The 12,989-nt window shown below is 35.8% G+C and overlaps 1 protein-coding gene across 2 annotated transcripts in view; it reads left to right on the top strand.

Annotated features, from left to right (window-relative positions):
- The window catches only part of Rpgrip1l (RPGRIP1-like), a 95,314-nt gene that overhangs the window by 32,176 nt on the left and 50,149 nt on the right, over nt 1-12,989 (top strand). For both annotated transcript variants that reach the window (XM_013028013.1, XM_013028014.1), the window contains exons 11-15: nt 4,613-4,719; nt 4,936-4,986; nt 5,706-5,885; nt 6,342-6,459; nt 12,268-12,720. In XM_013028013.1, coding sequence (XP_012883467.1) covers nt 4,613-4,719; nt 4,936-4,986; nt 5,706-5,885; nt 6,342-6,459; nt 12,268-12,720 — 909 coding nt within the window. The remainder of the gene's footprint in view (nt 1-4,612; nt 4,720-4,935; nt 4,987-5,705; nt 5,886-6,341; nt 6,460-12,267; nt 12,721-12,989) is intronic.

Raw genomic sequence — 12,989 nt, 5'->3', positions numbered from 1 at the left:
CAATCATACCTGTTATCCAAACACTTGAGAGGTCTGTAATCCCAGCACTTTTGGAGGCTGAGTTAGTAAAATCATAAATTCAAGGCCAGCCTGGGCAATATAAAAAGGCCCTACCTCAAAAATACAATTAACAAATCCATAAAATTGTGGTCAGGTTCCTTTATTGTAATAAAATACAGTAGTCAATATGTATTCACCAAGTGATTAAATTTGATGACTGAATATTTTTTTTCTAGAGGGTAGTAAGTGAACTAAATGGTGATGGTTTCTCACTGAGTGATATTTAAAACTTTTGATATACCTGATTTGAATGTGGAATATTGCATACCTAGCAGAGTACTTTGTCTCTGTAGTTGCTCAGTAAATTCTTAGTTGCTGAATAGTATTCTGTATTCCCTCTCTTATTCCAGAAACAAATAGATTGTTCATCCTTAGGAGGAAATGAAGTAAACCTCGTTACCTCTACTCTTTCTGTATTTCCCCAGCAAGAATTCCAAAGCTATTGATTCCTACACATCTAACTGGTCTGTGGAAAGAAATTGTTTTGTTTTGTTTTGTTTTTTGTTGATTACACTGTCCTTGAGCTCTTCAGCTCAAGGTGAGTGCTCTACCACTTGAGCCACAGCGCCACTTCTGGTCTGCTGTTGGTTAATTGGAGTTAACAGTCTCATGGGGACTTTTCTGTCCAGGCTAGCTTTGAACTGCTATCCTCAAATCTCAAGCCTCCTGAGTAGCTAGGATTACAGGCATGTGCCACCAGTGCCCAGTGGAAAGAAATTCTTAAGTGTTTTCTCCAATCTGTTGTTTTCATTAAATTCTGTGACTTCTTATCATTGCTAAGCTATTTAAATTTGCCTAGTCCATCCTCATTTTTTTTAATCTAGTCTAGGTTCATCTTTTAGGAGTGTTTTTAAATGATGAAATGGTTCATGTACACTCCAGGGTAGGAGGGAAATCTAACAAAAACTTCTTTAAAAAGTCACTCAATCTCACAAGCCTCAAGATAATCTCTGCTAATATTTTACTTACTATGTTCTAAAATCATTTCATTAGGGTTTTTTTTTTTGCAGGGGGTGGATTATGAAGTTTAAACTCAAGGCCTTGCATTTATTAGGCAGAATTCTACCACTTGATTCACACACATCCAGTCCCCACCATCCCCCCTTTTTTTGCATTAGTTATTTTTCAAATAGGGCCTTACATTTTTGCTCAGGACTGACCTCCAACCATAATCATCCTATGCCTCCAATGTAGCTGGAATTGTAAAAGTATGTTACCACACTAGGCTGTAAAATTGTTCCTTGAGTACAACTTTAAATGTATGTCATCAGCTATGTCCCATAGATGATCTAACAATCTTCCATTGGTGAATATTTAAGTAACTTCATTGTTTAAGTGTCATAAGCAGCATCTTTCTGTACAAATCTTTATATTATCCAATTCTTTTCAAAAGAACAACTAGAACAGTTACTTTCCAGTTATTTATCTTTGAATAGTCAAATTTACAGTCTAAGGATTTAGTTTTTATTTCTTTGCAAAGACATTACAATAAGTCATTAAAAAATAACACAGCACTTAGCCATTTTTCCAGGAAATAATAAATTAAAAATTGAAGTTATCTATTTAGAGAAATCTTTCAATATTAAGTTCCCTTTTACAGTTTTCAGTTGTTTAATTCTACTTTGAAGTCTCCTCACACTTTTCTCTTTTCATGTGTCAAGTGTTCTTTGCCCAGAGATGTTTCCCTAGCTTTTTGTAGTCATTCATCTAACTGGCAAATTATTTTTAGAGAATACTCACCTCTTTATTCAAGGTACAAATTAGTTTCAGATTGTGTGAATATGTTGGGGAGAATATGTAAATGCAGTCCACATTTGGTTAATGCTTAAATTAACTGCATGTGTTTAAGGGCTTGCTTTTGAAAGTCCTATTCTATCTTTAGCTGAAATGCATAATTCAGCATAATGCACATGGTTATATTGATCACAGCTGAAGATATTAGCACAAAAGGGCTCTGAAAATTGTTTAGTAGAATTGTTCGCTGCACCCTGCTTATTAATGGTGTGCTGGAAGAACAGAAGTTTGAAAGAGCAAAATGTTATCTCATTTTAATAAAATGCTGTTTAGCTTAACCTGCTTTTTGTCAAATCATAGGTAAGGAGGGTATTTTTCATCTAGTACAGAATGCTTTGATTTTTCATATTATAATTCAGCAAGTCTATTTCCTCTTTTTTAAAACCCAAGAGTTATATCTCTTCAATGAACAGTTTGAGAAAGGAAAAGTAGAATGTGTAACTATACATAATTCAGTAGAGAGTTCACTGCTGTTCTGTGATACTGATGTCTTCTACTAACATACTCTCCCACTAATCAGGTCCTGTATTTTTAAAAATGCACAAAGAAGGACATAGTTGTTGAAACAAAAATGGGCAGAAGATGGAAACATTTTAGTAACTCTATTCCTGTTTTATTAGCATATCATTCTTAGGAAATGCTCTGAAAAACTGAAAGTATAGGAAAACTGGAGCATGGAAGAAATCAGAATGCATTCTGTGCCTGCACCAAGATGGAACAGCCTGACCTCTTGCTTTAGCCCTCTTCTGGAGCCCTGAAAAGTGTTAGAAATAGAAAAAAACTCTGTCGTCCTCAGTAGTTACTTTTACATGCTTCTGGTGTCTAATTTTTTTTGTTACTGCCTAATCTATCTAGTTATTTTAACTTATTCAACATAAATAATTCCATGTCTTATTCTCACTGATTAAAATGTTTTCCTTCATAGGAATTTACATTTGTTTTAATGCTAATTTTTAAAATAAGTTTTGACATTTACCATCAAAATTTCCAGGTATTTTTCACATTTGGGTTTGTTTTGGTTTGGGTCAGACCTACAGTTTGTACTCAGAGCTTTACACTTAATAGCTGGCCCTTTACCATATGAGCCTTGCCTCCAGCCCTCCTCCTTTGCTGGTTATTTTGGAAATGGAGTTTAGCAAGATTTTGTGCCCTAACTAACTACAGTCCTCCTGCTCTCAACCTCCTAGGATCATCAACATGAACTGCCAGAGTCCTGCTGGAAATTCTTTACTTCACTAGATATGTTATTATGCCATAGGATAGCGTTTGAATCTTCTATCATTACGACAAACTTGTTTTCATATTTAAGCTGTACGTGGTGGTCTACAATTGTCATCTCAGGCACTTAGGAGAAACAGAAGCAGGAGAATTGACAAGTTTGAAGGCAGCCTGGGCTGCAGTAGAAGAAATTGTCCTCCTCCCCCAAAAAAGAAAAATACAAGGTGTGAGAGTATAGCTCAAGTGGTAGAACACTTTTCTAACTAGCTTGTTCAAGGGTGTCCAGTTTAAAAAAAAAGGGGGGGGGGTAGGAATTTCTTTTTTTATATAAAATGTCTCTATTTTTGTTTACTTTAGAGTCGTAATTTGTTACTTTTAAGATTGCTAGGAAATGTGACCTTAAAGACGTTCAAATTTAGTTTGTTTCTTCTTAACTGTATGGTTTAACATTATTACTTATATGTTGTATTTATAGCTTGGGAACATAAAGCTTTACAAAAGTCAGAAACACATTTTTGTATAAAATGCAGTCAGAATGCAAATGCATTCATGGAAAGAATTCTTGGCAAATATATTGACTTTTGTGCATTTTGTTTCCTTTTCTTAAAAAACTTAAATTGAGACCCTGCAATGAACACAATTGTTTGCGAATATAAAGAAAGGAGTGAAGACTCTGAGTGACATGGTTTAAAGTTAGTCAACCAAGAGTGATAACTGACCACCACAGTGGACGCTTGGGAAAAGTATACTTAAATTGCAATTTTCAGTTGCATGGTTTTGTTAGCCAGTACTTACACTTAAAAAAAAAAGTCAAACATGTTTAATGCATATAGTAAATTTGCCATCTCCTGTAGCTCTGCTTAACACTTGTGCTTGGAGGCCACGGTGAATAAGTGGCCAGACACAAGTAACCATATCCATTCTGTAAAGATAGCTCTGAGCTCATATTCTGCTAATGAATAACATGAACTCAGTGAATAAGGAACACACATGAATTATTGATATTACCTTGCCCTTGTTGAGAATCTGTTTCTCCTATTGGAACAGATTTGTTAAAAGTACTGCTGATTAAATTGTGGGCTCTGAATTTATCATTTATTGTCTTGTTTTATGCTTTATGCTAAGTTGGGAAAAGAAAATACAAAGAAGTCAATCATAAAAACTAAAAGACAGAAATATTTTTGCATGCCTTTCCGGATCATTAATAACTAAGTGAAAAGCATAGATTTAGAAACATATTCTTGAGCATTTTAAACAAAATGGTCCTTTGAAGTCTCGGAGACCACAATTTCCTTATATTAATGCTATGAATTTAAGTCTTAAGTTTTCGATAAGCAAGTGAATCATATGGTAGACACATGACAGTGTTCATTTGCTCTCCACTCCCCTGCTGCCTTTGTTGAGGAACTAGCTCAGCTTCTTTGTGACCTGAACATTACTAGATTAAGCTTGATATATAACAGGAATTAAATTCACCTATAATCTGCTCTTAGAACTAATTCTCACTTGTCTTTCTAATTGTACTGACTGTATTTTTAAGACCAAAACGAGAAACTCATTCAGGAGAATAGAGACCTACAGTTACAGTATCTGGAACAAAAGCAACAACTTGATGAACTTAAAAACCGCATGAAGTTTTTTAACCAGGTGAACTATTTTCCTTTTTCAAAATTATACCCAATATTTTATGCATAGAGAAAATACTTCTAAGCAAAAGTATTTGCAAAACAAGACAATTCAAACATATTACTTATTAACTCTTTATTAAGCCGCTTTTGTTCTCTGTGAATGTTCTGATTAGCTGCAAAGCCTCCTGTACTTTCATAAATATCTCATTAGGATCTTTTATTTAATCTGTTTTAGGAAAGTGATATTAATGCTGATGAACTGAGTGAAGCTCTCCTGCTTATAAAGGTAGCTTTTTGAACTTGACCAGGAATCACATGTCTACATATATTTGAATATAATGATGACTTTTATCTGTAACCTTTATATTTAGAGGTTGAATTATTTGTGAGTCTTCTGAAACTTAGTGCATGTTTTACATATATCACCTCTCCTAGGACCTAAGGCAGTGTTCAGGTGACATTTCACTACAACATATGCATATTTCATTATGACATCAAAATTACATTTAAACCTCAAAAACTTGTTACTTAAAGCACTTGGCTGTAACAAGCATTTTACTTTTACCTGGCCCAGTATAAAACTAAGCTTTTAGTTTTATACTTTTCTTCCCGAAGAGACCTTGGTTTGAACCCTGTTATCTTAAGTAAAACATGGAATTATAAATACAACCAGAAGACTTTTTCTAGCTCTGGGATATTCTGTTATCTACAGCACAAGAGAACATACTTACTTCCTTTTCAAATCCCTTTGTACATTTTATTCAAATGAGGAAATACAAACAAATGTCTGTGATTCTTTTTGGTATCATGAAGCAATAAATTTTTTTAATATCTCTGTAATTGTTCCAGATTTCTATCCAAATATGTGTATTAGCACTACATTATTCCTTACAGAAAAACAGTATATATTTTGAATTAATTAGTTTCCTGCTATATGTATTTTAATTCAAAGGATCACATTTTAGAATTTCTCATTTTAGTAATAAAACATGTTTTTTGTTTTAGGCTCAGAAGGAACAAAAAAATGGAGACCTTTCCTTTCTAGAGAAAGTAGATGGCAAAATAAATAAAGATCTAGAACGCTCCATGAGAGAGCTACAGGCAACTCATGCAGAAACAGTTCAAGAACTTGAAAAGACAAGAAATATGCTAATTATGCAACACAAAATTAATAAAGATTATCAGGTAATAGAATACACTAAATTGGGAGGAAAGGTTTTCTGATGTTCTACTGATTACTTTTCTCGGAAGTACTATGAATTTTACTACCTATGAAAATCTTATTAAAAGTTGTCAACTATTATTTATTTCTGTGTTCCTGGAATTTAGGCTTTAACTACGTAGTTGGAATAATTAGCTTATAAGTATCTTAAGAGAAATTATCCTGAGGTCGTGCAAGAACCACCTCACATTAGCATTTAACAAACCAGAAATTCATCTCCATAAAAAGAAATCCAGTTTTGTTTATTTCACTTATGATTTGTGAACATTGCCAAACATAGTTTTCAGAGCCATAAACTATTTGAGGTCAGGAAACCATGGTTACAACTCCTGGCATTCCACATAAAAAAATAGGAGCTCTGAAAAATGAAAATGAGACTAACACTAACTATTGAAACTGATTGTCTCTGATTTTTTTAGATGGAAGTTGAGGCGGTGACCCTAAAGATGGAAAACTTGCAGCAAGATTATGAACTGAAAATGGAGCAGTATGTTCATCTTCTTGATATCAGAACTGCGCGTATCCAGAAATTAGAAGGTACCATGTACACCATTTTGGATCATAGAACTAAAGATTTTATAAAAGTTGAAAATGTTATCCTAATCTTCACTCACAATCGCTCTTTGCTTTATCTTTCCCTATTTATAACTATAACACTTAAGTCACTGGAAAGGCTGTTTTATCTGATTCTTTTCTGCTCAAGAATTTTAAATAGAATTTTTCAGATTTACTGCTTTTTTGAAATCGTTGTTGTGGGCAAGATTTCAAAGTACCTCATAAAGTACTGCAGACTCAAATTTACTTCTGTAACTGTACTTCTAAGCAAATTATACACTTCAGCCAATAGGTCAGCTTGCTCTTCATTAGAGTCTTTTGCTCAATTTGCTAACTGTTCTTTTCCTGCTGTTTGTTCTCCCTGACCCTCCTTTCTACCTTGACCTCCAGATAATACCCTTCCCTGCTTCAGTATATACCTAAGTGCTCTTCCATGTCAGGAGGCTGGCTCTCATTCCTTGTAACTACCATCCTCCTACCTGAAATACTCTTGCCAGTCATCTGAGGGAGCTGAGTGTAGTGACTATGCCTGTAAATTTCAGTACTCAGGAGACTGAGGCAAGATGATCATAAGTTCTAAGCCAGCTTGGGTCTACATAATGAGTTTGAGGCCACCTTATGTAACATAACCCTGTCTGAAAAGGAAAGACAACATAAGAAAATCATCTGAAGAACTAATTTAAAATACAACTTCCCAGGGCCTCAGCCTAGAAATTCTGGAGCCTATGATCTTGTTTATTTAGAGTTTACTGGAAGCTTCTGCAATGCAGATGAGCAACTGTACCTAGAAAAGCAATAACCTAGAACTCTCCTGTAGATTCCTGTTGTGTACTCAGAATTGTATGTTTGCAGAGAATGCAAATAAATGTTCCTCAGCTGCTAGGTTTTTGCCTTCACAGAAAACACAGTGTAAGTTCTCTGCTAATAAATTCTAGATACTTTCATGTCCACTGCCCTACAATACTTCAGTTACCTGTGCCAGCAGTAACTTTACCCTCAAAAATGATTGAGGATCCCAAAGGCCTGATGCTCATGATTTACTGACTTACTGATACTTATCATACTGCAAATTGAATTAGAAACTTTTAAAACTACTTCTATGTTTAAATAAACCTGTCACATGTTAACACAAATTATGTTATTTTTAAAAAGTGTCAATTTGTAAATATATATATATATATATACACATATGAGAACAATGACATTTTTCATTTTTTTAACATTTTAAGTTTGTAACATTGTTACAAATTGTTTTAGGGTCTGAGCTAATAGAAAACAGCTAGATTATTACATACATGTGCTTCAGTGTTTAATCTGTTGTGATCTCACACAGAGCCTCTAAGAAACTACTTTATACACTTATAAACTAATAAAAATGAAAAAGGCAAATAACCTAGTATCATTAAGGTAGTTAGATCCATAAAACCATTTTAGAAAACTTTAGAAGTTTCCAGGCCACACTTTGAGAATCTCTGCTCTATGAAGGAATACTAAATAAATATCTTTATCTGACTGAACAGGCATTTCCAGAGGCCAAAGAGCAGTGTGTACCTTTTATTCTAAGTAATATTCAATAAAAATTTGCCTAATGGGATTTTCTTGGTTAAAAGGCAGGTCATAACATGAAAATTTCTCATTTCTTTCAAGTCTTAGCAAGTCTTTACCAGCATGATTTGTCTGTCCCCTAATTTGATTGGTTCATTCCATAAACACGATCACATCCCTAATGCATCCTAAGCAGAGTGTTAGCCAGTAAGAAAACAGGAAAAAATAAAAAAATAGGCACCACCCTCAATGAACTAGTAAGATGTGGACAAGTCAACAGATGGCTGTACTTTACTATAAAGAATGTAAAGCTAAGAAAAGCCAAAGGTATTATCTTCATTCATTGGTGCTGCTGTAACAAAATATCAGAGACTTGGTAATTTATAAATAACTAATTGTTTTGTTTTGGGTGCTAGAGATTAAACCTAAAGTTTAAGTCATGTTATGAATGCTAAACATAGACTGTATCACAGAGCTGCACCCATAGCCCCCAAAATTTTTCTCTTACAGTTAAGAAGGTTGTGAAGTCAAAGTTAAGTGGCCTGTATCTAGTAAGTGCCTTTGTGCTGTGTCACCCATGGCAAAAACAGAAGGGTAAAAGAGCATACACAGGAAAAAACTCACTTTTATAATAAACCTGCTCTTATGATAAGGACATTCATGAGGACAGAGCTTCCATGGCCTAATACCTTCTTAAAATCTCAAGTCTGAACACTGTTAAATTTAGGATTTAGTTTCCAGCACATGAACTTTGAGGGACACATTCTAACATTGATAACTCAATGCTTATTTCTACCTCAGGGTTAGAAAGAAAACTAAACACAGTAGAAATAAAAGACAGAATATCCACTAAAAGTAATGAGTAGCATCTAGACAGTTAAGTGAAGTAGGTGAAAATGCCCTAAGCTTCTGGGCATGTTGGCTCATACCTGTAATCTCAATATTAGGAAATGGAGGCCCAAGGATTGTGAGTTTGAGGCCAGCCTGGGATGTATAGTAAGATTCTGTCTCAAATCAAAATAACACAAAACAGTCTCATACATTTGAGAAACTATACTGTAGATCTAACTTACTTGAACTGAGAATTAGTAAAGGAAAAAGAACCTGGAAATAATACTGGAAAGAAAAGTCATGAAGTGCTTTGTTCAGTACCTTCATAAGTTTGAAGCTTGTTAACCTGGAGAATTACTGAGGAATTTGATTTTTAATGTGGGAGTGATCTACTCAGTATTACATTTTGGAGAATATGCTGAGAATTAGATGGAAGAAGTGGTTTGAGTTCCAAGATAGTCTAGGTAATTGTCCGAATGTATGAAAAAGATGTATCAAGACAGACAAGGATAAATCTGAAAAAGCTTTAGGAAATAGTGTGAAATAGTAGTAATCTTATAGACATGAGGAAGTAAGGAAATGGGAATCTAGGCTCTGCTTTCTAGCTTGGACAACTGGGTGAATGTGAACACCATGACTTCAGGTTTCAAATGCAGAAACAACTAGAAGACAATCTGATACTTTCTAGTTTTGGTATGTTGAGTTGCATGTGCCTTTGATACCTAATAAAAACAAAATATTAGACATGTGAGTCTGGAATTTAGGAATGAAATCTGTATTAAAAATAGAAATGGTGGCTCACAGCTTTAATCCTAGCTACTTAAGGAGTACATACATACTGGGAGGATAACAGTTTGAGACCAGCCTAGATAAAAAGTTAGCAAGATTCTCATCCCAACAAATAAGCTGACTGTAGTGGTACACCTGTAATCCCTGCTACACAGGAGGCATAGGAAAAAGGATAGCAATCTGGGACAATCAGACCCCATATATCTGAAGTAGTAGAGCACATGGAGCCTTGAGCTCAAACCCTAGAACCACCAAAAGAAGAAGGGTGCTTTTTGGTCATATTAATAGTAACAAAGATCATAAAAGTGGATGAGATCACTCTTGCACATCTTTGGACTAAGAAGAGAAGTTAAAAATGGAACCCCCCCCCCACTCCCAGCAAGCTAACAGAAAAAGAAAACCATATAAAGAATGAGATGGAACATGAACATGGAAGTGCCATGGAAGCCATATCAGAATGAGAATCAGCCTCAAATGTAGGAATCACACAATACAGTGCCTCAGGGTTGATGGTTCTCGTTGTTAATTGGTTATTGATGGCCTTTCCTGGAGTAGGTTCATGGAAAATGCAATATGTCTCTTACATGATTAGAAACACTTTTGAAAATATTTTTTCTAAAAATTTAATTTTCAAGGATTAAAAATGTACATAGAACGAGATGTATTTTTACTTCGTAATTCTGAGGTTTAAATTAAAGGCCTTGAGCTTTCTGGGCAGGCACTCTACTGCTGAGCCACACCTCCAGCTGGTTAGTTTTAAGATAGCATCTTGCTATTATGTGCCCATATGGACATAGTCTAGTTATTTTAATCTTCCCGTTATTACTGGGATTACAGGTGCACACCATCATATCTAGCTTCCCTCCATTTAGGTGGAGTCTCATACATTTTTCTGCCTGGGCTGGCCTGGCACCACATTGCTCCTTCCATTTAGCTTAGGATGATAGGTGTATATCACTATACCAAGCTATAGGTTGAAAAGAGTTCTCTTGAACTTTTCTTGGGCTGGCCTCTAAGCAATCTTCGTGTGTGTGTGTGTGTGTGTGTGTGTGTGTGTGTGTGTGCGTGCATGTGTGTATGTTGGTCCTGGGGCTTGAACTTAGGGCTTTGGCAGTGTGTGTGTGTGTGTGTGTGTGTGTGTGTGTGTGCGCGCGCGTGCGTGTGTGTATGTTGGTCCTGGGGCTTGAACTTAGGGCTTTGGCAATGTCCCTGAGCTTTTTTGTTCAAAGCTAGCATTCTACCACTTTGAGCCCAGTAGTTAATGGGAGATTAGAGTCTCACAGACTTTCTTGCCAAGGCCTACATCAAACTACAATCCAGAGATTTCAGCCTCCTGAGTAGCTAGAATTACAAATGTGAGCTGCTGGCACCTGGCTATCCTTCCTATTCTTGACCTCTCAAGTAGCTATGATTACAGGAATAGGCCACTGGCACTTGGTTTGAAAGAGATAAATCTTTTTTAAAACTACTTTATAGAAATATAATTAGCCAGGCACCAGTGGCTCACGCCTGTAATTCTAGCTACTCAGGAGGCTGAGATCTGAGGAATCCAGTTCAAAGCCAGCCCAGGCAGGAAAGTCCATGAGATTTTTTTTAAATAAGTTTTTATTGTACAAATACTGCGCAGAGGGGTTACAATCACATGAGCAAGGTAATGAGTACATTTCTTATCAAGCATTGTTGCCTCCTCCTTTGTTTTTCCCCTACCATCCCTTCCCTCCCATCTCTACAACTACATTCCCTCCCCATTCCCCCCTCCCCACCCCTGCCTAAATTGTGAAATTGGTTTTTAGACATAGCATCTTGCACATCTCATTGTTGCAATGGGTCAACCTGTATCCCTATTTAAACAATTTGTTTTTTCCTGTCCACTCCCCAAATTATACCAACATCAAATACAGTGAAAACGGGTTATACCATGGGGGAGGGATGTGAGACTCTCCAAGAAACCACTAGAAAACCGGAAGTGGTGCTGTGGCTCAAGCGGTAGAGTTCTCACCTTAAGCTGAAGAGTGCAGGGAAAGCACCCAGGCCCAGAGTTCAAGCCCCACAACCGACAAAAAAAAGTGTAATTAATGTACTTTAAGCTGCACATTTGAAGTACAGATTTGGTGAGCTTGGCCTATGTATACAACTATAAAAACATCCGCACAATCAAAATAATAAGCGTATCTATCATCCACCAAAGTTGAAACATGTAAACCTTACTAAGCTATGGGGAGGGAGCCAGTGGAAAGAGAAACTGCTAAGAGAAGATAATGGATAGAGCAGAAAGGAATAGGTGGGATCCATGACCTCCAGCTATTCAGTCAGAAGCTTGCTCTTCTTTTCCTTTAACGGAGTTTAGGCTTCGTCACACTGAAGTTGTACTATCTTTAATTGTTATTGCTTTGGTTGTAAACTGACAAATTACAGTGGTATGAATTTTGAAATAGTCTTATTGCTTCAAGTGATGTCAAAACCAGTCATGAATTTCTTTCTAATGAAGTTACATAAAAATAGTCTTAGAGTCTGAAACTAAAGCTATTCCTCATAGACACTGGGAATTGCTGCCACTCCTGAGACCAATCTGCACCTTGTATGTCAGTACGAGAAGATCCCTGAACTGTGTGTCTTCTTTTGCAGCCCAATTAAAGGATATTGCCTATGGTACCAAGCAGTACAAATTCAAACCAGAAATCATGCAAGATGACTCTGTCGATGAATTTGATGAAGCCATTCACCTAGAACGGGGCGAAAATCTATTTGAAATCCATATCAACAAAGTAACCTTTTCTCCTGAAGTTTTGCAGACCTCTGGAGATAAAGAGCCTGTCACTTTCTGTACATATGCTTTTTATGATTTTGAACTACAGACAACCCCTGTCGTAAGAGGCCTTCACCCAGAATATAACTTCACTTCTCAGTATCTTGTTCATGTTAACGACTTATTTTTGCAATATATTCAGAAAAATACCATCACTCTTGAAGTTCACCAAGCTTACAGCACAGATTATGAAACAATTGCAGCATGTCAATTGAGATTCCATGATATTTTAGAAAAAAGCGGTAGGATATTTTGCACAGCAACTTTGGTTGGTAAGTACAATTTGTGTAAGGTTTTGATGTTTGAATCAATGATTTGTTATGTTAATTGTTAATGTTAATATTAGCCTTGTTAATATTAACTAATACATTAATTGCTGTTCTACTTATATTCTTTTTATACTAAAGGTGCCTAGGTACAATGTTCCTGCCCACAAATGAACTATCTTTACTGCCATTGATAATGTCAGTAAAAATAGTGTTTAAACATATTTTTGGGGGCTGGCAAGGTGGCTCAGTGGTAGAGCGCTTGCCTTGCATGC

Source organism: Dipodomys ordii, unplaced genomic scaffold (assembly GCF_000151885.1).
Source record: "Dipodomys ordii isolate 6190 unplaced genomic scaffold, Dord_2.0 Scaffold106, whole genome shotgun sequence".
Lineage (NCBI taxonomy): Eukaryota > Metazoa > Chordata > Mammalia > Rodentia > Heteromyidae > Dipodomys > Dipodomys ordii.
This window is presented reverse-complemented; position numbering and strand designations above follow the sequence as displayed.